This window comes from Pan paniscus, chromosome 6 (assembly GCF_029289425.2).
Source record: "Pan paniscus chromosome 6, NHGRI_mPanPan1-v2.0_pri, whole genome shotgun sequence".
Taxonomy (NCBI): domain Eukaryota; kingdom Metazoa; phylum Chordata; class Mammalia; order Primates; family Hominidae; genus Pan; species Pan paniscus.
Window position 1 is genome coordinate 16,250,004 of NC_073255.2, and position 27,137 is coordinate 16,277,140.

Genomic DNA, 27,137 nt, shown 5'->3' on the forward strand with positions numbered 1-27,137 from the left:
GCTCCAGCCATGGCTAAAAGGGGCCAAGGTACAGCTAAGGCTATTGCATTAGAGGGTGCAAGTCCCAAACCTTTGTGGCTTCCACATGGTGTTGGGCCTGTGGGTGCACAAAAGGTAAGAGTTCAGGCTTAGGAGCCTCCATCTGGATTTCAGAGGATGTATGGAAATGCCTGGATGTCCTGGCAGAAGTCTGTTGCAGGGGTGGAGCTTTCAGTACTAGGGCAGTGTGAAGCAGAAATGTGGGGTTGGGCCCCCCCACACAGAGTCCCCACTGGGGCACTGTCTAGTGGAGCTGTGGAAGTAGGGCCACAGTTCTCCAGACCCCAGAATGACAGATCCACTGACAGCTTGCACTGTGCACCTGGAAAAGCTATAGACACTCAATGCCAGCTCATGAAAGCAGCCTTGGGGGCTGTACCCTGCAGAGCCACAGGGGTCGAGCTGCCCAAGGCCTTGGGAACCCACCCCTGTGTCATTGTGGCCTGGATGTGAGACACAGAGTCAAAGGAGATTATTTTGAAGCTTTAAAATTTAATGACTGAACTGCTGGATTTTGGACTTGCATGGCGCCTGTAGCCACTTTGTTTTGGCCAATATCTCCCATTTGGAATGGGAGAATTGTATCTTGGAAGTAACTAACTTGTTTTAGATTATACAGGTTCACAGGCAGAGGGGACTTGCCTTGTCTCAAATGAGATTTTGGATTTGAACTTTTGAGTTAATGCTAGAATGAGTTAAGGCTTTGGGGGACTGTTGGGAAGGTATGGTTGTGTTTTGAAATATGAGAAGTACATGAGATTTGGGAAGTGCCAGGGTGGAATGATATGGTTTGGCTCTATGTCTCCACCCAAATCTCATGTTGGTTGGGAAGGACCTGGTAGGAGGTGATTGGATCACAGGACAGATTTTCCCCTTGCTGTTCTCATGATAGTGAGTGAGTTCTCATGAGATCTGGTTGTTGTAAAGTGTGTGGCACTTCCCCCTTCGCTCTTTCTCTCTCCTGCTGCCATGTGAAGATATGCTTGCTTCTGCTTCACCCTTTTGTCATGATTGTATGTTTCCTGAAGGCTCCCTAGCCATGTCTCCTGTACTGCCTGTGGAACTGTGAGTCAAATTAAACCTCTTTTCTTTATAAATTAGTCTCAGGAAGTTCTGTATAGCACTATGAGAACAGATTAATACATCTCTCTTCCTTTTCTTTTTTTTTGTTTTGTTTTACAAGTAATATACTCATTTTAAGAAAATCAGAAGAAATAAAAATTTCCACAATTTCATCAGAGATAACCACTCATAACAGACTATATTTATTAATAGACTATTACTTTAAATATATCTTTTCATTTTACAAAATGGAAGCAAACTTTACCTATTTGTACCATTTTAAAAATCTACAATATATTATGAACATCTTCCTGTCATCGACTAATTTTCTAAGATATATTTTAATGTCTACATCTGAATTCCATTGCTTAAATGTGCCACAATTGCTAAAACGTCCCTGTTGTGGCATTTATACTTACAGGCTTTATTTTTGTTATTTTATATTAAAAATTTTTATAATCACCCTAGAATACAGAATATTTGGATCAAGTCTTAAGCCCAAAGGAAGGCACTTTAAATTCCTTTGTTTTCTCCAAATTCTTGGCCTTTCTCCTTTCTAAGGAGCAAGAATTATACTTTGAGAAAACTGAACTATATTAGAGATACACGGTGTAGAACCAAGTTGTAGGCAAAGGGTTGAGTCAGAAGCCCATCACAGGTGTGGTAATAAGAGAGTGTATTTTCTGCATAGATTTAAAAAGCAACAATAACTAAATCTGTCTGTTTTTTATTATTACTGTGTGCTGGCAATTCTAGAAAAAGTCAGTGAAAAAAATATCCTTCCCTACCAAGGTAAACCACTTCTACCACCACTCCTTGATAGGCCATATCATCCTTAAAGAGGAAGAGTGTAATTGAATAAATTTAAACCTCCTCTTTTATAGACCCATCTATCCTGAAATGTTACCCAACACTTGCATTCAAGCAGGACATTCTGACCTTCATTAGCAGAGGATAATTTAAGGGAAGTGTACTACTCAATCAGTAACAAACAGAAACATCATTACATGATTAGAGATCGCAGTCAATACTGACCTCTCTTCTCTATTTGCATTGAAGTTGTTTACTGAAAAAATAAATTGATCTGAAAAGTTACTTTGTTTAGAATGTGTATGGAAATGTTAAGACTACCTATTTACAAAGCAAAAAAAAAAAAAAAAAAAAAAAAAGTAACATGTACACAGATAGTTGAAGGGAAAGCTGAAAAAACAACCCAGTGGTTTGAGATGGAGTCTTGGTATGTGGCCAGGCTGGAGGGCAGTAGCACCGTCTCGGCTCACTGCAATCTCCACCTCCTGGGTTCAAGCAGTTCTCCTGCCTCAGCCTCCTGAGTAGCTGGGACTACAGGTGCATGCCACCATGTGCAGCTAATTTTTGTATTTTTAGTAGAGACAGGGTTTCACCATGTTGGCCAGGATGGTCTTGATTTCTTGACCTTGTGATCTGCCTTCCTCGGCCTCCCAAAGTGCTGGGATAACAGGTATGAACCACTGTGCCCGGCCTATAATTTTTTTTTTAACTAATGAAACAACCAACCTGATCAACTTCTTAATGTAATATTTTTTATTTTGAAGAAAAAAAATAATCTGAAAGGAGAATAGTGGAAAACAGAATCTCTTTTTCTGCGTCCCTATCTACTTATTACCTCTCTACATCTTCCCCATTCCCAGTCCACCTATGTTAAGGTCCTCAGAGAAAAAACAAATTGAGAGTTCAGATGGGCTTTTGAAAAAAGAAATATAAAACTTTTTATTAGACATAAAATTATATATAGGTCCATATGCAAAGGTTTTATATGGTAAAACAAATATTAACTTGTTCTGCTTTCCTACTGAAGTAGATTAAAACATCAATCTTAAATGCATGAAAGGTTGGGTTATGGGTAAGAATGAACTTCTTCATAACATGGGTTGCCGAGTGCTGCATTTTTTTTTTTTTTTTTTGAGATGGAGTCTCGCTCTGTCCCCCAGGCTGGAGTGCAGTGGCGCGATCTCGGCTCACTGCAAGCTCTGCCTCCCGGGTTCATGCCATTCTCCTGCCTCAGCCTCCCGAGTAGCTGGGACTACAGGCGCCCGCCACCACGCCCAGCTAATTTTTTGTATTTTTTAGTAGAGATGGGGTTTCACCGTGTTAGCCAGGATGGTCTCAATCTCCTGACCTCGTGATCCACCCGCCTCGGCCTCCCAAAGTGGTTGGATGTTTTTATATTTGTCTTTCCTGGGTGCCACTGAGAAGGGTTAAAAGAAACCAGTGTATTTAAAAAGAGTGATGGGAGACTTGGGTTTGAATTCCAAGGCTGCCACTTTACTAGATGGGTATTCTTGGTACATTATTTAGCACTTGGGAATCTAATCTACAAAATGGAGGTGATAAAACCTCATGCATTTGTTTCATAGAGTTCTAGAGCCCTTAAGGATCATGTGATAGATGCTGTATGGAAAATTTAACGAGTATCAATCTAGTGTTAGGCAGTAGGGAATTCCTATGAATATGTGGGGTCTCTGTTTTAAGAAATTTTATAAAGTTTTATTAAGGGGATAGACATGAAGAGGGGTCTTTTCAACACAGTGAGGGGTATATGGAGTGTAATAGAACAACCCTGTCCAATGGAACTTTCTGCCATTACAAAAAATACTGTATGTCTGCACTGTCCAACAGATAGCTGCCAGCCACATGTGGCTATGGAGCACTGAAGCATGGCTAGTGTGACTGGGGAGAGGCATTTTTAATTTAATTTAACCTTAATTTGTTTTAATTTGAATTGAGTTAGTGCGGCTAGTGGCTATCCTATTGGACAGTGTAGCTACAGAAGAACAAGTGACACGCAGGAACCAGCTGGGGGCTTCAGAGAAAGCTTCCTGGACAACAGGATAGTATTCAGTTAGCCAGTTTGATACAAAAGAGCAAGAGTTTAAAACAGATTATTTTAAAAATGAACTTGGAAATATATTTGGCCTTTAAGCAAAAAAGCTATTGGGGTTGAAAAACTGCATTAGTTCAGATTGAATATGCTATTCCTTCTCTTTAAGGGTATTTGAAGTGATGCTTCCTAAATCAGAAGGCCAGAATATAATAAACTGCTGCTTGAAGCATATTCTCTTAGAGTTTTCTATGAGCACAGATTCCCTAAAAGCAAAACTGCAGACAATTTTATCCAGAAGACTGGGGAGGAGTGAACAGTCAAGTTGGCACATGTGCAATTGGGAGATAGTTTTGTGTCTTGCTTCTCTGTGTAATTAGGCTTTGTCTTACCTCACTTTTCGGGTTTGCACGCCCTCTCCACAGTTCTCCCGCATATTCACAAAGGTCACCTTGCAGATGCTCCAGGGCTCTGTGACCCATAGGTACTGGTTGCAGTCACTGTGGCATGGGACAACCTCATACACCTGAAACACACATGGTTCTCAGCAATCTCAGGGAATCTGGTAAGAGTGAGGAGGAAGACTTCCACACCATAACAGCAATCATTTCACTGTGAAGCTACTTTCATTCCCCTCCTTTACTGCTTATTATTCTAACATTGCAATAGAGAGAACTCAAGAGTTCTAGCAGTAAAGGATAGGGCTAACCATATTGTACTCTGTTGCTCTGCTATTACATTGCAGGTGTAAATCTGATCCACTGGATCACATTAGATAGGTTACATATTTTCCTATGCTGACCCTTCACACACCGTATTGTAACTTTCTGGACCATCTGTGTCATTTACAGTTTCGTGTGACTTGAATACTAGCCCAGGGTGCTCACATGTTAGGTACTCAATAGGGATTTGCAGAATGATTGAATGAAGGATGAATTGATGAATCAAATAAGTATAAAACATAGCTGTTTTCCAAATAAATATAATTTGGCCTATTTTCCAGATAACTATAAATAATGATGAGAATTTACATTTTTGGTGTGTATCATATGGGAAACTAAATTAAAAAGATAAACAATATGAAATAAAGCCATCTTAAAACTAATCCTCAATCATTTAAGGCTTGGAAGCAAAGTCTGATATTGGTCTACAAGCCCAAGCAGTGAGGGCCACATGAAACAAAGCAAATTGTCTCTGCTCCAGGGTCCATAAAGCCTTTCAGTCCCACATTTGGGGTGGTGTGCTTGGTTTCAGGTTTTTTTTTTAGTACAATGAACCAATTATGTTCTTTTTTCAATGAGAAGAATGACTAAATAAAGGAAATAAATGGCACTTAATCCATTGCAACCAAGCTGACTCAAGCATTAAATAAAATTCTTTGAAAGTATTTTTCTAATCTATGATAGTCCAACTCTATCCCTTATTTTACACACACACATAGACACACACTGAGAGACAGAGACAGAGAGAGAGAGAGAGAGAGAGAAAGGGAAGAGAGAAACTATAGCTTTTTATGTAATGAATTCTAGAAAAGATAGATTTAAATAGCCCTTTGCAGCCATTCTTTTGTGCCAATTTTAGTGAACTAAAAACCTAAGTAAAATGAATAAAGTGGACCTGTCTCAAAGAGGAATAAAAAAATGCACTGTTGGAGTCAAATTTTGCAATTATTGCCATAAGTGATTATATTCACATTTAGTTGCTGTATTAAAAATAGAACTAAATAGCACAGGATAAAACATTACCCTACAACTTGCAGTGAAAAGAAAAACTGAAGGAGAAATGCTCTTCTTCTTAATCCTTTGATGGCTTTTATTTTAAACTCCTGTACTGAAGTGAATACCAATCAGTTCAGAACAATCTCCAACCCACCCATTTTCAGTCCACTTGCACCTTTTCCTTCTCCCTCTGAAAAGCACAAGACCATTAATAATGGGTGTCACTGCCTGTCGAGATTAGCGAAGTGAAACTTGTTCTCCCCAACTCTTGTTCACCTCAGTCCTTGATATTACAATGAGGGATATGAAATGTAGGAACACAGGTAACTATGATAGAAAAGAAAAATAAAACAGTTATAGAAAAAAATTCTTTAATGGAAAATGTGACATTTTCTCCCTGTAAAACATAAAAGACAAAGCAAGAAGAGAAATGCATTCTCAGAAATCAGGAAATTTAAGAAAAGAAGGATTCTATCAAAAAGCATGAGATTTAAGAGTTCTTACCTGTGCCTGGAGTGGTGTTCAACAGGAATGATGAAAAGGGAGAGAAATAATATAGGTGAAAATGTCAGTATGCTATGAGAAGAACTCATGGTAAGTTTCAAGTATTATTACTTACATGTAAAAACCTACTTTTTTGGTAAAATATTAGAACATTTTTCTTAGGTCTCAGGAGATAATACACAACTACTTATTAATGTTAAAAAGTAAGATACACAAATGGGTATTGTAAATAGCAGAGCCAATGAGAAAATTAGATGGGCAGGATGGAGAAATCTTAGAAAATGGAGTTGACCTCACAATACATAGCATGGGAAATTGATATATGATGCAAATAACTTGTGATCCAACTTTTCAATGGACTGTTGTCTATCAGTATATTTATAGATTGATCTATCCATTGATTTACCTTAATCAGTTCATCTGTTTTGTAGAAAATGAGGATTTGAGTACTTCCTTCCTCAGCTAGAAAAATAGAAACTCAGAGACCGTTTTCAAGCCAATGCTTCTGATTATTTTACTGAGGAACATATAATTGTAGTAAACACCTATGTGATTTACAATTTTCAACATTAACACAAAACTTTACATTTTTATTTTCCCTAAATATCTTAATACACAAATTCATAGAAGTTTCTATTTTTATGCAGAACATTTATGCTCAAATGTTCAAAAATTTATTATTTGTTTTAGCTTTGATTTTTCAGTTGTTAATGTCTCAGTAAGCCTTCAGTCAACCGATACCAAGTCACAATACCCTTATCAAACTGCATCAGAATATATTAGAGTTGGAAAGTGGCAAATGGTTTAGGCTAAACACTAGGAATAGCAAAGACAACTTGGCCTGAGGTTTTGAAACTTTGGAAATTCACTTAAGGAAAATCTGAGGAAAACACAGATTTTAATTGCATATCTGACTGGGTGTACACATACACACTAAAGTGAAATAGGTATGAGTATGTGTAGAATTTCTCTTTATTAGGATTGGGAATCATATATAATTTATTTAAATTTGCTACTGAAAATTCAAGGTTTGAAAATTTGTAGAGAAATATTCTTTTGTATTATAAACATTTTAGTTCAGTTTTTCTGTTTTGCAGTTATATAATTATAGTTGCCGAACTGAATTTTCTTTGGAAATTTCCTTAGCATCTTAGAAATGCAAAATGCTCTGTGACATGGAAGCTAAACTACCAGTAGATGGCAGCAAGGGAGTGTGTTATTTACCCTCCATTGCACATAAAGATAAAATCAGCAACTTCACTTGGGGAACAATCAAGACTCTTTAGAGTACTTTTTATAGAATTTAATTCTTCACGATCTTCATCTTAATTTACTTAATTCCAAGGTTCTTTCTGTTTTCTCTACAATGTACTTTTATTATGAACAAAGTTATGTTAATCTGGGAAGGAAAGTATGTATACAGGTAAGCAGTGTGTTTAGAGATTAAAATGAGTCTATGTATGTATGAAACAATTCTACGTATTTAAGGACTTGATTCATTTGATTGTGATTTAAATTCAAATACACAACTTAACACCCACACATAATATATAAAATTATTCTTTGCTAATTCACTTGCAGGCCAAACATGGTAATAATTGTCTGATTATGTTACATTCCGTTTAAATCAGTCACAATTCCTCAATTAGGCTTTTTCTTTTTATCTCTAATAGAACAGAACGACAACTATTAACAGCAGGTAAGAAAGAATGCATCAAAAGTCAGAGTTCCAAATAAAATTGAAAATGGTCAATGACTAAATTGATAGCATACTTATAGTGATTTTGAGGCCATCTTTGTATTTCTTTTTCTCAGTTTGTTTTATATCAAACACATTAAAATAAACAGTATATATTTTTCCTAATTTTAGACCCAAACCCATATTATTTCTTTGATTTTAATTTAAGCATTTGGTAATTGAGATGTCTTTTCTGACAGTTTGGGGAAACTATAAGAATGAGATAATCTCAGCCTACATGTTAGATACAATCTTATGACAGATTAAATACCTTGACATTATTTCAAAGATAGGTGTCATTTTTCTCTCCATTGAATTACATGCATATTCATATATACTTGCAAGGTATGGAATCTCCAGAGAATACAGATATAATATGTCTAATTTGAAATTTTAATAACATGTATGTATTTATTCAGGCATTCTAATGGTAAAAATGGGTCAATTTTTTATTCAATAGCTATTATTTACTCTTCTCCATTTTGGAGAAAAATCAGATCATTGTGAATCTCAACAATATCTTAACACTGTCAATGATAGAAAATACCTGGTTGACATGGTCCAGTTTGGGGCAAGGCCTTCCTCCATTATATGGTTTTTCACGCAGCCATTTAGAACGAACCTTCACACCACTCCCACAGGACTTGCTGCAGCGCGACCAGTTGGACCACTCACTGAGCTTGCAGTCTGAGGGGCAGGGGATGATGCAGGCCTCCTCAATGTAACCTGAGTAGAGGAAAATGAGACAAGAATCGTCTCCTCCACCTGTCACTCTCCCATTACCACCCACTATTCTAGGTCATTTAGAAGGTCCAAGACTGACTTGACAGCAGCATGCAAATGCAGAGGTGTCTCTGTTGTTAGGGACTTGAATTAAATTCTGCAGGGCAATGTCACATACATACAGTGACTCTGTTAAAATAACAGTTGAGCAGCTGCCATGTGATCTGCTTAGGATTCATGCTCACCATATTTCAACATTTCTGACTGACAGCTCGTGTTTAATTGACAATAACCTGTCTGCTGCCATATCATTCTCATGCTGACAGAATGATACATTAAGAAATTATAACAGTTTTCTATAAAACCCTATCTGTTAATGTCACACAAGTTCAGGGTTCTGAGTCCATGCAACGTTCTTTCTTAAGAAATCCCAGTCCCTTTCTTTTTTTTTTTTTTTTTGCTGCAAATTATTTTATTTTTTTATTTTTTTTATTTTTTATTTATTTTTTATTATTTTTTATTTTTTATTTTTTATTATACTTCAAGTTTTAGGGTACATGTGCACATTGTGCAGGTTAGTTACATATGTATACATGTGCCGTGCTGGTGCGCTGCACCCACTAACTCGTCATCTAGCATTAGGTATATCTCCCAATGCTATCCCTCCCCCCTCCCCCCACCCCACAACAGTCCCCAGAGTGTGATATTCCCCTTCCTGTGTCCATGTGATCTCATTGTTCAATTCCCACCTATGAATGAGAATATGCGGTGTTTGGTTTTTTGTTCTTGCGATAGTTTACTGAGAATGATGGTTTCCAATTTCATCCATGTCCCTACAAAGGATATGAACTCATCATTTTTTATGGCTGCATAGTATTCCATCGTGTATATGTGCCACATTTTCTTAATCCAGTCTATCATTGTTGGACATTTGGGTTGGTTCCAAGTCTTTGCTATTGTGAATAATGCCGCAATAAACATACGTGTGCATGTGTCTTTATAGCAGCATGATTTATAGTCATTTGGGTATATACCCAGTAATGGGATGGCTGGGTCAAATGGTATTTCTAGTTCTAGATCCCTGAGGAATCGCCACACTGACTTCCACAATGGTTGAACTAGTTTACAGTCCCACCAGCAGTGTAAAAGTGTTCCTATTTCTCCACATCCTCTCCAGCACCTGTTGTTTCCTGACTTTACCAAAAGGAACCATTTAACTTAGCATCTTGCGTTTCTCCTTCTTTGAAAATCAAGTCTGAAGAAACATGCAGGATGTTAAGTAATGTCTCATATTTTACATGCTGTCACTTTCAAAGCATCTTCACATCTTATATCCATTTGATTCTCTTGAAAATCTTATGTATGAATTGTGCAAGTATTGATATTCTAACAGGCAGATAAGAAAACAAATGCAGAGCGATGACTGACTGAGTCCAAGGTTACATAGTAAGAGACAGGGAAAAGTTTTCTGAGGTCTAATCCAGTACTCATTCCATCAAATCATCCAACCAATTCAATTAATAGTGCACAGATTTGTTTTGGGAAATGGGATTATTTTCTTTGAATAGTTCTTAACTACAAACTTGCCATTTCACAATATCAATTAAACACTATTATTCTCAAGGCAAACATGTGAAAACAGCAAAATTCCTCTAGTCAAGAATGAAATGCATGGTTGTCCTCTATAATAGTCTGAATGTGGAGAGAGGGTGTTCTTGGTACAAGAAAACACTCTGCCTTGCCATTTTATCTCAACAGCAGAGATTCGATTTTGACAATGATTATAATGTAAACAGTTGATACTAGGCAACTCTAGGTAGATTTTAAAAAATTTATGGAGATATAATTCATATTCCATAAAAATAACCCCATGTTTTGGTTTTCAGTATGTTTGCTGCGTTGTGCAACCATCATCACCATCTAATTTTAGAACATTTGTTTTACTCCAAAAATAAACCCTATGGTTACTGGCAGCCACTTCCTACTTTCCCCTTCCTCATCCCCTGACAACCATGAATCTACTTTCTATCTCTATGAATTTGCCTAATCTAGACATTTCATATAAATGAAGTAAAACATTATGTGATCTTATTTCTTTTTTGTTTTAGAGATGATGTCTCACTCTGTCACCCAGGCTGGAGTACAGTGGTGTCATCATAGCTCACTGCAGCCTTGACCTCCTGCACTCAAGAGATCCTCCTACCTCAGCCTCTTAAGTAGCTGAGCTGGGACTAAGGGTGCCCACCACCATGCCAGGCGAATTTTCATATATTTTTTTTTTTATAGAGATGAGGTGTTACGGTGTTGCTCAGGTTGGTCTGGAACTTCTGGCCTCAAGTGATCCTTGGCCTCCCAAAATATTGGGATTACAGGTGTGAACCACCATGCCTGGCTTGGCTTCTTTCACTTAGTATAATGTTTTCAAGGTTCATTTATGTTATAGCATATATCAGTTCTTCAGTCCTTTCTATGACTGAATAATATTTCATTGTATGGACATTTCACATCGTTTATCCACTCATCAGTTAATGGACATTTGAGTTTTCACTTTTTGTCTATCATGAATAATGCTGCTATGAACATTTGTTTACAAGCTTCTGTGTGGGCATACATTTTCAATTCCCTTGCATATATACATTACAGTGAAATTGCTCAGTTATGTGGTAACTCACTTAGCTTTTTCAGGAAGTGTCAAACTGTTTTCCAAAATGACTGCAGCACTTTATACTCCACCAGATATGTACGCATGTTCCAATTTCTATGAATTCTTGTCAAACTTGTTATTGTCTCTTTAAAATTTTGGTGTTGTTTGAAGAACAAAAGTTTTAAATGTCAATGAAGTCCAGTTTATCTTTTTTCCTTGGTTGTTAGTGCTTTGGTATTATATCTAGGAATCCACTACCGAAGTCAGGGTCATCTAGGTTTATAGTTGTTTTCTCAAGAGAATTTTATAGTTTTAGCTCTTATATTTAGGTGTATGTTTCATTTTGAGTTAATTTTTGTTTATGATAAAAGGTAGGGGTCCAACTTCATTCTTTTGCATGTGGTTATTGAGTTATCCTGTCTTCAGTTGTTGAAAAAAACTGTTCTTTCCTAATTGTTTTGGCACCCTTGTTGAAAATCAGTTGACCACAGTGTAACAATTTATTTTTGAACTGTAAATTCTATTCCATTTATCTCCATGTCTAGTTTCATGATAGTACCACATAGTCTTGACTACTGTAACATTGTAGCAAGTATTGAAATCCAGAAGTGTGAGTCTTCCTATTTCGTTTTTCCTTTTAAAGATAGGTTTGGCTATTTTGAGTCAAACTTCTATATGCATTTTAGAATTAGATTGTCAATTTCTGCAAAAAAATTGCAGCTAGGATTTTGATAGGAATTGTGTCAAATTTGTTGATCAACTTGGAAGTACTGCCATCTTAATTCAGACACATGGAATTTATTTCCATTTATATAGATCTTTAATTTCTTTCAATGATGTTTTGTAGTTTTCAGTGTACAGGTCTTGAACTTATTTTGTTATATTTATTCCTAAGTATTTTATTCTTTTTATTGTAGGTAGATTTTAAAAAGAACCTACCAACATTAATTTCTTTAATTACAGGAAAGTCAGACCACCTTTAAACCAAAATGGCAAATTTAATCTATAAGATTGTGCCCAAACTGTCCTGTATTGGAAGTGTTAAAATACTAATTTACTATATAGTATTTCCTAGCCTTGCCTAATCATAAATTATCTGAGACACATGTTAAAAACATAAGCTTCTACCACCCTCAAGTTATTGACATTAATACAATCCATAGCACTTACTCAGGTTTCACAAGCTTTACTTTTAATCATTTGTGTGTGTGATTGTGTAGGTCTTAAGTTAGGAAGTGCTACTATAAGATACAGGCAGAACCAAAAAAATGGAAGATAAATAGATTTCTGGCATATCTTTTTATGTAGTATCTCCTATACATTTGTCAAAGATATTTGTTTTAAACTTCGTATTGTAGTCTTCATATGCAAAAGTGCATTTTCCATAGATGTAAATTTCACTGAACACACCCATGAAATCAATAGTCCAGAACTCTCCTCTGTATTCCCTTGCAGCCACTGCCCCTTCTTACAAGAGCAACAACTATCCTGACTACTCACAGTGTAGAATAGTTTTACTTTTTAAAAATTTCATATAAATCGAATCATATAGTTTATATCCATTTGTGCTAGCCTTTTCACTCTACATTGTGATATGCGTTTTATCTACGTTGGTGCATATTGCTGAATATTGTTTATTCTGGTTGATGTGTAGCATTCTATTGTGTGAATATACTATGGCTTATTTATTCATTCTATTGTTGGTTGGCATTTAGGTAGTTTTCAATATGGGGCCATTATTAACAGTGCTGCTATGAATATTCTAGAATGTGTCTTTTGATGGACATATGTATGTATTTCTGTTTGGTGTACTCCTAGGAGACAAATGGATAAATTGGATGGTATGTATATTATATCATCCATTGTAAATGAAGTATAAAATAAATTTTAAAAAATGGGATCACAAATTTGGCATGAAGATTAGGATACAATGAAAAGTTCTGAAAGTGGGCATTAGTCCCAGATAATCTTCTGGAGGGCAGATGTGGCAGAGTTGGGATTTTGTTTGTTGTGAGACATAGAAGACAGAAAGAAGATGCCAGTGCTAAGTTTATTCAGGATGACTTTTGGAGTATCGATAATGATCCAGAGGGAAGTTCAACAAAGAACTAAAGGAATATTTCACAGTAGTGTTACTGAAATTTTAAAATAGATTGCAGTGATCTACTTAAATCTTACATTTTGACTTTAATTATGCTTTGGGGTGGAGAAATAAGCCCCTTCATGATTCTGAGTTGAAATATACTTCAAATGCCTTTTTTCCTACAGCTGAGGTAGTAAATTAATTGACCTAAAATAGTATGAGGTGCCCAAAAAATAACTCCTCTTATTTTAGGGCCAGTAATCACTTATTTTCTTTAAATAAGTTATAGTTTAATAAATACAATCAAACTTTAAAAGTATTTAAAGTCATTTCCAAATCAATGGCATTATGACCAAATCATTTAATAATATTTGTAAGACTACAATGAATTAAGAACCATCCAAATCATTTCCAAATATTATCAATGGCTTTGGCAAAAGAGCACTAGTATTTCGAAGGTAATAAGTTATTGAAATATTTTTAGAAGAACTGCATTTTCCCACCTTGATAAACTGCAAAATGTCTCTCAAAAGTAAACCTCCAGGCTTTTTTAGCTCAGTAATTATAACTGAAAATAGAATCACATGGTGGCCTTACATGTCACTACCCCACAGAGTAATAAATGGAAAATTGTTTTTGATTGAAATATTATGGTTTTAGTAAGATTTAACATGTATGACTTCAGACTGATTCACGTTGTGTTATTAAGGAAGGAGATATAAAACTTTTATGTCTGATTTTCCAATAGCATATTCCAGAAAACATCTCTCAAATAAAATGCAGCCTATTAAACTGTTAAAAGATAGATACAAATTAGAAACTGAGATAAAGATAAAACTGCAAAAGCATATATTGCCTAGCATATCAATTTTATTTTCCAATGTCTGACAACATTCAATAATTGCCTGTCATGTTTATCTAGCACCATTAAAATCCTTAATGCTACTAGTGAACTGCTAGAAAAGCATTCCCCTGCCTTCTCTGCTCAGATCATTTTTTAGGGCAATTAACACCAAACAATCATGGGGGATGGAAAGAAAGAAAAACATTTAGAATGTTTTAAGCCTAAATAAACTGCTGGCATCTTATAGCAATGTATGGTTTCTGAGGATGCTAGAATAAATGACTTCACAATTAGGATATTAAAACTTTCAGCAGTTCAACACAGAATTTGACGCTTGGAAAAATTAAACTCCAGACTTCTGATTATATTTTTGACTGCTGCTTTCAGGTTGAAATAAATACAAAAGACTAGCAGGCTTAAAGTGGCAACTGGAGGACATATTGCCTTTGAGATACACACAATCACTCATTCATTTGAATTATGAATGTGGAGATAAAGTAGATTTCAACAACCTCCACAATTACTAAATTGTGCTGTTGAAAGGAATACTGTTGATGGATCAAAGAATTCATTTTGAAAGCACATAGAAAATACTGGTTGGTTCTGATTTATAGCTGTGTGAATGAGTAACTCTGGCATTCTCTCTGAAACATCTGGATTAATTTCAAAAGCAACCTCAAAAAATCTCTTCTACTTAATTGTGTATTATATTCACTTGATTGCAACTGGGAATGAGAAAATGTAGCTAGACTTTTATCTATTGTGGTCCTCACAGGCTGGAAAAAGTTGAAAAAAAATCATTTTGCAAAAACTTTCCAAATGGACAATATTCTTGAGCAGTTATATATTAAAAACTGGTGATCTGATACCTGGGGCAACCAAATTACTATGTATATATATCCAAACTCCTATATTCCAATGTTCTACCCATTGTATATTTGATGGATGAAAAGTTATAAATATTAGGCAATTAATTATCATAGTAAAGTACCCAGGCAAATTTATAGAAGTACAATACAATATTATTTTAATTATATTTATTCATTTTGTATACATTTGAAAGCATATGTATTCATATCTGCTAAGTATTTATAAATTTTCTCAGAAAATTTCAATATCAGTATGAATGGCTGTGAGGTTTTGTTATTGTTATTTTAATACTGGGAATTTACTCAATGACCATGCTTTTTCAGATTCATTGAGTGATATCTATGTACAAGTTCATTACCAAGGGCATTTCTTACAGCAAACTCTAAAGGCTTCTCTTGTATAATAAAGAATTTGCCTGGCCCTTGTCCCTGATTCCTGAAAGGCAGGTCTCTCGGCCCTGAAATTTCACTAGTGATCGAACTATCTATGTTATTCATGGTGGGCTCCTCAGACTACTTATGATTTTATGCTGTAAGGATATCTCAGGAAGGGGCTGGTCACACCGGAGAGACCAATCATCTGATTAGAGAGTTGGAGCTTTGAGCTACATGTTATCTGACCACCTTTAAGACGGGAGAGATTGCATTTAACCACATGGCCAATGATTCTTCAGTCATGCCTATATAATGAAACCTGAATAAAAACTCTGGATACCAAAGCTCAGGTGAGCTTTCTGTTTGGAAATGCACATCAGTGTGCTAAGAGAAAGATGCCTCCTGCCTCCACTAAAGAGAGATTATGGATGCTTCATGTTTCAGATGCCCCCTCACCTCAGCTACCTGTCTTTTCCAGCTGGTTCTGATTTGTATCCTTTTGCTATTATAAAACTGCAGTGGTAAATATATTGCTTTTCCAAGTTCTGTCAGCTGTTCTAGTGAATTACTGAGCCTGGGGCAGTACTGGGAAGTCAGAAATTTGCAGCCAGCTTGTGAGAAGTAAGGTTGGCTTGGAGAATCCCAAATTTGCAGCTGATATCTGAAGTGAGAGGAGTCTTGTGGAGTACTGGGCCCTTAACCTGTGAAGTTTGGCCTAACTCCAGGTAGTTAGTGTCAGAATTATATTGCACTTTCAAATATATATTTTGTTAAAAAAGAAAATAAACTTATATATGTAAGAACCTGTGTTTATATTTTACTTATTCAACCATAATAACAAACCTTGGGAATCGTTACACATACTAAGGCATTTATTGACTTTCTCCTCATATTTAACATTTATAATTTTAACTAACATGATGTTGAAAATCAGATGCAGAGTTTAAAAACCTCACATTAGTAATAGGGCTTTGTCAGGAATACAAACATATTTGATAGAGTGTTCAAATTGTGAAGATTAAGTAATGGAAGATGTATTAATTTTGAAGCTTATTAAAATGATTTATTTTTAACTTGATCCAGTGCAATGCACTGTTCTTTCAATCAATTAAAATCTAATATTGCCATGAAAGTATTTGCAAAGGATGATCTTTAAACACTAGCTTATTGGATTCTAATAAGTATTAAACATAATTTTAACAAAAAGCAGTCTGTGGTAAATTGAAAAACTGCTGCATGAAACTAGGTTATACAGGTCTATTTACCCTGGACTTTTCCCTTTTGGGTAATACAAACTATGACTCGCTGAGAGAATGACTCACATACTGCATTCCCATAATTACTGACTTTTTCACATAGCATCTCACTGGACTAGAGAAATAGATCTAAATAGATTATAATTGGAATGCTTTAAAATTGAATTCGTGTTTTGAACCATTCAGAATTTAAGATTTTTTAAAGTAGTTTTTTTTTAAATTTCCATTTCCAGATATAGAAGAAAATGCAAAACCAAGCAACCAAACAAAAATGCCAGAAGCTTAAGATAGTTTCTTCTTCCTACATTATTTTATATTTTACAGGTCAAAAGTCAAACATGGATAAACTAGCAATAAATTAATTTCAACAAAGGGAGGGGAAAGTGTTATTTGGATAAATTTCCTGTTTTTAAAAATGTCTATTTAAAAGACCAAAGGAGAGTGAATTTTGTTTTATATCCAGATTACCTAAAATTTCCTATAGTGGCAGAAATTGCTGATAAAGGCAAAATTCTAATTTTTCTTTTTTGGTTGTTGCAAATAATGAATTGTTCTTGGCAGTTAAATTTATTTTAAACAATGGAACACTTTATTCCTAAAAAACTGAAGGAAAGCCAAATAAGGACACAGGATCTATTGGTGGCTATGTTTGACAGCCTGGCCTGAGGGGCTCTGGGAAACCCAGTTTGAAAACCATGATATGAAGTAGTAGATGAGGTGTCGGAACATGAACAGACAGAACTAAATGATGATGGCAGATGCTCTTCCATCACACCTGACATGAATGGCAGCTGCAGGAAAATCTCCAGCCCCTCTCTCCCTCATCACCTCCTCTGTGCTCCCTCAGGGACCCTGTGTGAGCTTAGTGCTGATCTCCACAGCTTATTTAAATTCGACCCTAGGCAATTGCTTTCTCTTTGTGCCCAAGTATCCTTAGATGCTCTTTCCTTCTTTCCTTGGCTCTTTAAACTTGCAACTAGTTACCTCAGGAAAAGTCTGTCCCTCACCCCCTGCCTCTCTTTTACATTTGAAAGGAAAAAAAGATTCCAGTTGTGAATGATAACTGCAAAAGCAATACTAGCTCTACCTATGCTATCAAATGAGACACTGAAAATCTGAAATGAATTAGACATTAAACAAATTCTACCAAGTGGAAAAGCTCTTTGGAGAAATTAGGACTCCATTTCAGCTTGTTTACAAGACTCTATTTATTGCTTTTTCTGCCTGGTTTAATTAAACATGTTCTTCCTCAAATACGAGTATCCACTATGATAAGGAACAATTTCTCATTCAATTTTGTTTCTAATTAACCTCTAATAATGAACCTACATAATCTTTGGTAGAATCCTATTACAAAAAGTAATACATTTCAGTTACTTTATGGTTGAGTGGTCAGGTGGGTTATTCTCTACCCATATTCATGATTATATTTATCAGTTTTATCTTGAGTTCCATATTACAACTTAAAAGCACAAACTCTTAAACTAAAGTCTATTTGTAAATTGGGTATTATAATTTTTAAAATTCATCCATGATATATTCCTTTTCCAAGTTTTTTTTTTTGATGATTCTTTCCTGTTCCTACAAATGTTAGTAGAAAAGAATCCCACAGCTGAGACATGTGTACTAGAGCCCTGAGTGATACAACAGTGTTTCATATTTACAGTTACTTCTTTGCAGTAGCTAGCAATGGTCACTGAAACATGACACCTGCTTTGGAATCATCTGCGTCAGAACTGTGAGAGGCTGGTGGAATAAGTAGTAGACTGCTTAGGCTATTAGGCAATAATGTTAAATGTTTCCACACAAGGATATAAATACTCCACACACATATTTATAATGTAAAGATATTCTATTAAAAGGTTTTTCCTCATTTGTAATATTTGTAGAGCCTTCTTTTTATTTTAATAATTAGTGCTATAGTGCAAACTGGTATGAAACCAAATTTTTAAAGAGAAACTTTGGGTGCTAGCAAAGCACACTTTGAATCCTACAGATGCTTGCAAAAAAGCAATTGCTTAAGCTATTCATTAATGTCCAGAAAGTCCTCTGTAATATCATTCACAAGCATACTAGGCAAAGAGAGAAAACATGGAAAAGTCAATACAAATCACTATATTTAAAAATTAATGTTAAAGAGATATTATATTAATAAGGCATTAGACAAACTATTCTGAACTATTTAATTGTTACTACAATTGGAAGACGAACATAACTAAAGTGGCCTACAAAAACTGTATTTTAGCTTTCTGAATGCCAGTATGGTGTCCACATGGCAGTACCAAGGCCTGGTAATTTTAGAGCCATTGGATCATGATTCTTAGAGCACAAAGAAAAGTGTGCCCGGCACTTAAATATAATATTGTATTTTGTTTGACAATCCGGCAGTAAATAAACCTAGAACCCTCTTATTTCTCTAGATTAACTGAAAAAGACTTTTTTCTTCCTCACTACTTTGACAGATATATTTTAATATTTTGGCTGATATATTGATTTATGTTCTCTTTGCAATTTAATAATTTTTTTCTTCAAGCACAAAAAGTCTTAGAGTAGAATAATAAAAACTATTGAGCTGTAAAATGTGGAATCATTTTGTTCATTAAAGTTCAATTAATATGGAATTCCTTCAGCAAAAATATGACTATTTTCAAAGGACAAATCTGAATTGGGCTTTGATTTTTTCATAGTGTTCAGCACCAATTTTCCATTAATACTTAATACCCAATGCATTACATAGAGTAATAAAACTTGATAAAGAAACAATGTAAGTATATTAGAATGTTTTACAGGTATACCTTATTTTATTGGGCTTTGCTTTATTTTGCTTTGCAGATTGTGCATTTTTTACAAATTGAAGGTTTATGACAATCTTGCATTGAGCAAATCTATGCTGTTGCCATTTTTTCCAACAGCATGTGTTCACTTTGTGTCTCTGTGTCACATTTTGGTAATTCTTGCAATATTTCAAACTTTTTCATTATTATTATATCTGTTATGATCTGTAATCAGTGATCTTTGCTGTTACTATTGTAATTGTTTGGGGGTGCCAAGTTGTGAATGCAAAGAAAAACTTCTTGAAGGAAATTGAAAGTAGTAGTCCAGTGAACACACAAATAATAAGAAAGTACTAGAGTGTTATTGCTGATGTGCAGAAAGTTTTAGCGGTCTAGATAGAATACCAAACCAGTCAGAACATTCCCTTAAACCAAAGCCTAATTGAGCAAGATCCTATCTTCAGCTCTATGCAGGCTGAGCAAGGTGAGGAAGCTACATAAAAAACGTTGCAAGCTAGCAGAGTTTGGTTTGGATTTAAGGAAAGAAGCTGTCTATAACATAAAAGTGTGAAGTAAAGCAGCAAGTGCTGATATAGAAGCTGCAGCAAGTTATCTCAAATATCTAGCTAAGGTAATAGATTAAGATGACTACACTAAGCAACAGATTTTTCAATGTAGATGAAACAGCCTTCTGTTGGAAGAAAACAACATCTAGGACTTTCATAGCTAGAGAGGAAAAGTCAATGGCTGGCTTCAAAGTTTCAAGGGACAGACTGACTCTTTTGTTAGGGGTTAATGCAGTTGGTGACTTTAAGTTGAAGCCAATGCCCATTTACCATTCTGAAAATACTAGAGCCCTTAAGAATCAAGCTAAATCTACTCTGCTTGTGCTCAATAATGAAACAACAAAGCCTGGATGATACTGCATCTGTTTATAGCATGGTTTACTGAATATTTTAAGCCCACTGCTGAGACCTACTGCTCAGAAAAAAAGATTTATTTCAAAATATTAGTTCTTATTGACAATGCATGTAGTCATCTAAGAGCTCTGATGGAGATGTACAAGGAGATGAATGTTGTTTGCCTGCCTGCTAACACAATATCTATTCTGCAGCACATGGGCCAAAGAGTAATTTTGACTTACAAGTCTTATTATTTAAGAAATGCATTTTGTAAGACTATACTTGCCATAGTTATTCCTCCAATGGATCCAGGCAAAGTATATTGAAAACCTCTGGAAAGGATTCACCAGCCTAGATGCCATTAAGAACATTCATGATTCATGGAAGGAGGTCATAATATCTACCTTAACAGGAGTTTGAATGAAGTTGGTTCTCATGGATGACTTTGAGGGGGTTCAAGACTTCAGTGGAGAAAGTAATTGCAGATGTGGTAGAAACAGCAAGAGAACTGGAATTAGAAGAGGAGTCTGAAGATGTGACTGGATTGCTGCAATCTCATGATAAAACTTGAAGAGATGAGGAATTGCTTCTCATGGGTGAGCAAAGAAAGTGTTTCTTAAGATGGAATCTGCTCCGGGTGAAGATGCAGTGACAATTGTTGAAATGACAACAAAGAATTTAGAATATTACATAAATGTTGTTGACAAAGCAGTAGTAGGGTTTCAGAGGATATACTCCAGTTTTGAAAGAAGTTCCACAGTGGGTAAAATGCTATCAAACAACATTGCATGCAACAGAGAACTCTTTAGTGAATGAAAAAGTCAATGGATGCAGCAAAATTCATTACTGTCTTATTTTAAGAAATTGCCACAGTCACCCCAAAGTACAGAAACCACTGCAACTCCAGTAGGTTGTAACTCTTTATCTGGAAAAAAATCATTCTCTCCAGCTTTTTATTCATCCATTTATTCTACAAATTTTGTGGAGCACCTACTACTGTTCTAGGTACTTAGGATACATCAGTGAATAAAATAGTCTAAGATATCCTCATCAATCTCTATTCTTGAATGGGAGATAAAGAATAAACAAGAAACATAATAAGTAAGTAAATTATATGGTATGTTATAAGATGATACACCCTTTAGAAATGTAAAATGTAAAGCCGGATAAAGGGATTTGGGAGCACTGGATCAAGCTGAGGGGTGGCACAATACCATTCTATCCTTTCCATTTAAATAGAAATCTTGTATACATGTACCTTGCATAAGCTGGGCTACCTCTAAGATTGTTTGAAATATGAAGATTAAATGATATAATAAAAAAGTTCCAGATATTCTGCCCTTCGTTTTGTAACATTTTGAAGATGATTAACTTGAGAAGTACCTAGTACTGTGTGGTTAGGCTCTCAATAAATTTCTAATAAATTAATCATCAAGTTGTTGCTACCCTCTCTTATTTCCTTGAGAGGACAGCAACAATTTTAAATCACTCAAAAATCAAATTACACATTTTTTATTCATCACAAGATTCCTCTAAGATGATATTGGTTGATGAAAGCATCATCCTCAGCAAACTAACACAGAAACAGAAAGCCAAACACCGCATGTACTCACTCATAAGTGGGAGTTGAACAATGAGAACACATGGACAGAAGGGAGGGGAACATCACACACTGGGGCCTGTCAGCAGGGGTCGGGGGCTAGGGGAGGGATAGCATTAGGAGAAATACCTAATGTAGATGATAGGTTGATGGGTGCAGCAAACCACCATAGCGTATGTATACCTATGTAACAAACCTGCAGGTTCTGCACATGTTTCCCAGAACTTAAAGTATAATTTTTTAAAAAAGCATAAAAAACTGCTAAAAAATTGTTGCTATAGTGACACCTTCCAATATTTCATACCAAGAGTAAATATACAAAATTTGTATTATGTTTTTACTGCAGATATGCCATAAGTGTGTTTATATATCATTTGTGCAGTTACTATATTTAATACCATGCATCAGGATGGATGAACTTTTATGTGGCTCCCAAAGTATACTATAATATCTGATTTTGGCAATGCAGTTATATCACTTTTCAGCACAGAGCCTATTATTACACACAAGTTCAAAAATAACAGAATTCTGCCTCAAGTTTAAGAAACTTAAAAAAAAGTGACCTAGTGGGAAACAGTCTAAAATAATATAATTAAGCTGGTAAAAGTCAAACTGGTTTATGAATATAACAACTGGTAATATGATCCACAGATAGACAACAATGATTAAACAGAAATACCCCAAGGACACTATTGAATAGGGGATTATTGTCATTGCACTGCACACACGGGGATCAATTTTGTCTTTAAATTGAAAGCAGGAAGATACTTTTTTCTCCAGAGCCACTTAATAACCATCCATCTAGAAAGCTGATTTGGCTGAAAGAAAGCAGTTGTCATAGAGATTATAATTAGGGGATGACTGGGATAGAGTGGCAAAGTCATAACATTCCACAAACACCAGAATTTGCAGAACATATTTAAGGAAAGCAGGAATTCCCAAAGAAATCAGGCATTGGAGACTCAATTTCTCAAGACTTTACTTTGAGTAATTATGTTAGTAAACACTAAAATATCAATTGGACATTCCATCAGATACCAGATTAAGAAAGGAATGATGCAGGACATGCAGAAGAACTAAACTAGAACCATTCACTTCCTTAAGGATCTTTCTGAGATCCTTTCAGAATCCCCACGAAGTCAATGTCATCATGGATTCATCATTTTTCTATAAGTGCCTTTCTCTAGAATACAGTACTGCATTCTTCATGCTGTGAGTTGACAATACTAAAATAAAAAATGTATACTGCCTTTGGCCAATTTCAATTATTTTTGTTCTTTTACTTTTTTGAAGTGATCAAACATTTCTGTGAGTCACAGAATATTTTAAAAGATGTTTCTAAATATAAGATGGACTGAAGTGGCTTGCTGATGCTCTCATGCATCTAATTAACAAATCAAGGCAAGAGTGAGAAAATATAAATGTTATTCTGGAAGCTCACAGGTAATGTTTAACAATTATTTTAGTGATTCACTATGCATAACAAGCTAAAATGTGAGCAAACACTTATGTGCTGCATTCCAAAATAAACACATTTTTTAAGTGATCTTCAATTTTATATTTTAATGGCTAATTATGGTTTTCTACATTATCACCTCAAAGTAGAAAGGGAATTTATATTTTTCTTGGTATCTAATTTATAACACTTATGTTATTTGATCTAGAGAATAAAATATTCAATTACTCTTTGAGATGTTTCTCAAAGTACATGGATTATAAATACTAAGTTCCCTTTACTTTTATAGTTATTGTTCTCAAGGCATGTAATAATCTTCAACTCAGCAATGCATGTATATTAACCTGAAACATACTTATATGTAGAGCTTCAATATTATGGAGTCTTTGGAGTTCACATCATTAGACTTTTTGTTTTTACCTTAAACATACACAATAAAATTTATTTTTTAATAAAAAGGATCTGGAGATTGATTGCCCAACAACGTGAATGTACTTAACACTACTGAACACACTTAAAGATAGTTAAGATGGTAATATTATACATATTTATGGGGTACCTGTGATATTACAGAGTACATACATACTCCTGTAATGATCAAATCAGGATAACTGAGATGACCCATCACCTCAAACATTTATCATTTCTTTGCATATCACCAGACTTCAATACAATAGAATCTATGTGATAAGGTAACAACAAAAGGACAAGAGTTTTAGAAACTTCTTTGTGGGAAGAACTTAAACAAATTTACAAGAAAAAACCCCATCCAAAAGTGGGCAAAGGATATGAACAGGCAGTTCTCAAAAGACGACATTTATGTGGCTAACAAACATATGAAAAAAAGCTCATCATCACTGGTCATTAGAGAAATGCAAATCAAAACCACAGTGACATACCAACTCACACCAGTTAGAATGGCGATCATTAAAAAGTCAGGAAACAACAGATGCTGGCGAGGATGTGGAGAAATAGGAACGCTTTTACACTGTTGGTGGGAGTGTAAACTAGTTCAACCATTGTGGAAGTCAGTGTGGCGATTCCTCAAGGAACTAGAACCAGAAATACCATTGGACCCAGCAATCCCATTACTGGGTATATATCCGAAGGATTATAAATCATTCTACTATAAAGACACATGCACACGTATGTTTACTGTGGCACTGTTCACAATAGCAAAGACTCGGAACCAACCCAAATGCTCATCAATGATATACTGGTAAAGAAAATGTGGCACATATACATCATAAAATGGATGAAGCTGGAAACCGTCATGCCCAGCTAACTAACACAAGAACAGAAAACCAAACTCTGCATGTTCTCACTCAAAAGTGAAAGTTGAACAATAAGAACACATGGGCACAGGGAGGGGAACATCACACACCGGGGTCTGTCAGGGGATGGGGGGCAGTGGAGGGATAGCATCAGGAGAAATACCTAATGTAGATGACGGGTTGATGGGTGCAGCAAACCACCATGGTACGTGTATACCTATGTTGCAAACCTGCACTTTCTGTACATGTATCCCAGAACTTAAAGTATAACAAAAAAAAGAGAGGGGGCACAGTTGTCTGCTCTGTGTGTGTGTGTGTGTGTGTGTATAAACTATATGTATAATTAAACTATATATATAATTAAACTATATATATAATTAAACTATATATATAATTAAACTATATATATAATTAAACTATATATATAAAACTATCATTATATATAACTATTTTATATATATATAAAATGCTGTATATATATAATGAAACTATATATGTATACATAGAATGAAACTATATATGTATATATATATTAAATGAAACTTCTTTGTAGTGAGATGTTTAAGAGATTTCAATAAATATGTCACCATGACACCTTGATAGTTTATAAATATGAGATGGTTTTTATTAGCATTGTTTTCTGAACCATATAATAAAACTGGAGCAGCACCATTCCAATAGCAGGATTTATTAATATTTCAGCAAGGTTGGAGGATAACTGCCATGTATCATGCTTCTAGCAATTTAACTCATCCTTTCTTGGCCACTTCTATCAAGTAAGTAAGAGATCATCATCTGGTGTTGCAAGTATGTGGTATCTATGTTTCAGGCTGCCCCACTGTAAACTTCGTTCATTCCATTATAAAAAGACAGATGTATTAAAATAAAAGAAGACCAGAGAAAATTGCTTAATACTGCCTATATTAAGATTGAATATATTCTGGTCAAAGATGGCACCATTCACAATCTTTTGGCAACACAATTATAATTGCTGCATTTTTCCTTTCTTTTTTGGTTTAGAAAATAAAAGTGGGCACAGTTTCCTAGGAGTATGCACATTTTTCTTTTTGTTTGTTCGTTTGTTTTATGTGTGTGTGTGTGTGTCAATCTAAATTCAATAGAGAATAAACGTTTGAGTTTTCACCAGTTACTAGTTGCCATCTTCTCTGCTGCTTAATGACATTTTGTGCATATTGCAAATCTTGCCAGTTTAGTTGTTAAAAGTCTGTTTAAATCTCAAACTGATTCAAATCTTATTTCCTCCTTACTCCCTTCCTGTGCACAGACTTGTTAGGGATTATTGGGTGTGTTTAATGTACAGGCTCTTGATAAGCTCTGGGGGACCGTTCTGGCACCAGTTTTGCCTACCCTTTGCAAGATTTGGGCCCCATCAGGCTTCCTGTCATTATCTTTGGGACTTAAGTTGCCAACTTCTGGACAATTAGGCAATGCCATTGAATGTCCTGTTACATATAAATGATATATGTATAGTGTGGTGCTTCAGAGTTTAATTTAGAATATACTTCTGTAAACCTTCACTTCCATTCCACTATGATGCGTGTGCATTTTCCCTCCATACTCCCGAAGATAGCAAATATATAACAATAAAGATTGAATTACCATGGCTGTTACATCTAGATGTTTCCACAAGCCTGCCATTTTGATCGTAGCATGCCATTGCTTGGTAACGATATCCTTGTCCGCATTCCTTGATGTCTCCTTGTACTTTCATTCCCAGCAACACTTCCACTTTTCCCTCTGGTAAAATACAGTCTGACCAGTTCCCCACAGGTTGTGCATTATATTTGTCACAAGGACAATACTGAGTCTCAATCAGGGGATACAAATGGGAATTTTTACATTTTTCCTTCTTTTTACTTTTTCCTGTGGAAGAGAAACGATCAGGCAATTTAAGTTGGAAAATACCATCATTAATTTCACACATCCCTAAATTTTCTGCTTTCCTAATTTCTTTTTCTTCATTTTTAACCATATTTAGCAGTAGCCTATAAATCAATGCTATTTTCTCATTCCATAGTGTTTTCTACACAGGCTCTTGTTGGTATTGGGTGCTTTGCATAGTAAAATTTGTATTATTTTTTCAGAACACTATTTTTCACATACTTTTTAATTATACTACAGATAAGTACATATATTTATCTCTCACCTTCATAGGCTGTGTTATATAGTTTCGACCGTCTTCATTACATAGGTGGTTCATTTTTTAACTTAAATTCTGAGTAGTCTACTAGCACCAATATTTTTAGGTTGCTTTTGCCATTGGCAATATTTCAAATGCACCAAGCTTTAGTTCAGAGTGATGGCTCCTAATCCTGCTCATTATATTCATGCTGTTAGTCATTACTATGGTTTAAAATACAATTTTCAGATACAGAATTAATGCTATATTCCCCCT

General features: G+C 35.2%; 1 protein-coding gene across 1 annotated transcript in view; it reads right to left on the bottom strand.

Annotated features, from left to right (window-relative positions):
• THSD7A (thrombospondin type 1 domain containing 7A) overlaps window positions 1–27,137 on the bottom strand; it is a 474,918-nt gene that overhangs the window by 49,892 nt on the left and 397,889 nt on the right. Inside the window, exons 13-16 of the mRNA XM_003824998.6 lie at window positions 26,342–26,605; window positions 8,469–8,647; window positions 6,184–6,189; window positions 4,354–4,487 (exon numbers count right to left, since the gene is read on the bottom strand). Coding sequence (XP_003825046.5) covers window positions 4,354–4,487; window positions 6,184–6,189; window positions 8,469–8,647; window positions 26,342–26,605 — 583 coding nt within the window. The remainder of the gene's footprint in view (window positions 1–4,353; window positions 4,488–6,183; window positions 6,190–8,468; window positions 8,648–26,341; window positions 26,606–27,137) is intronic.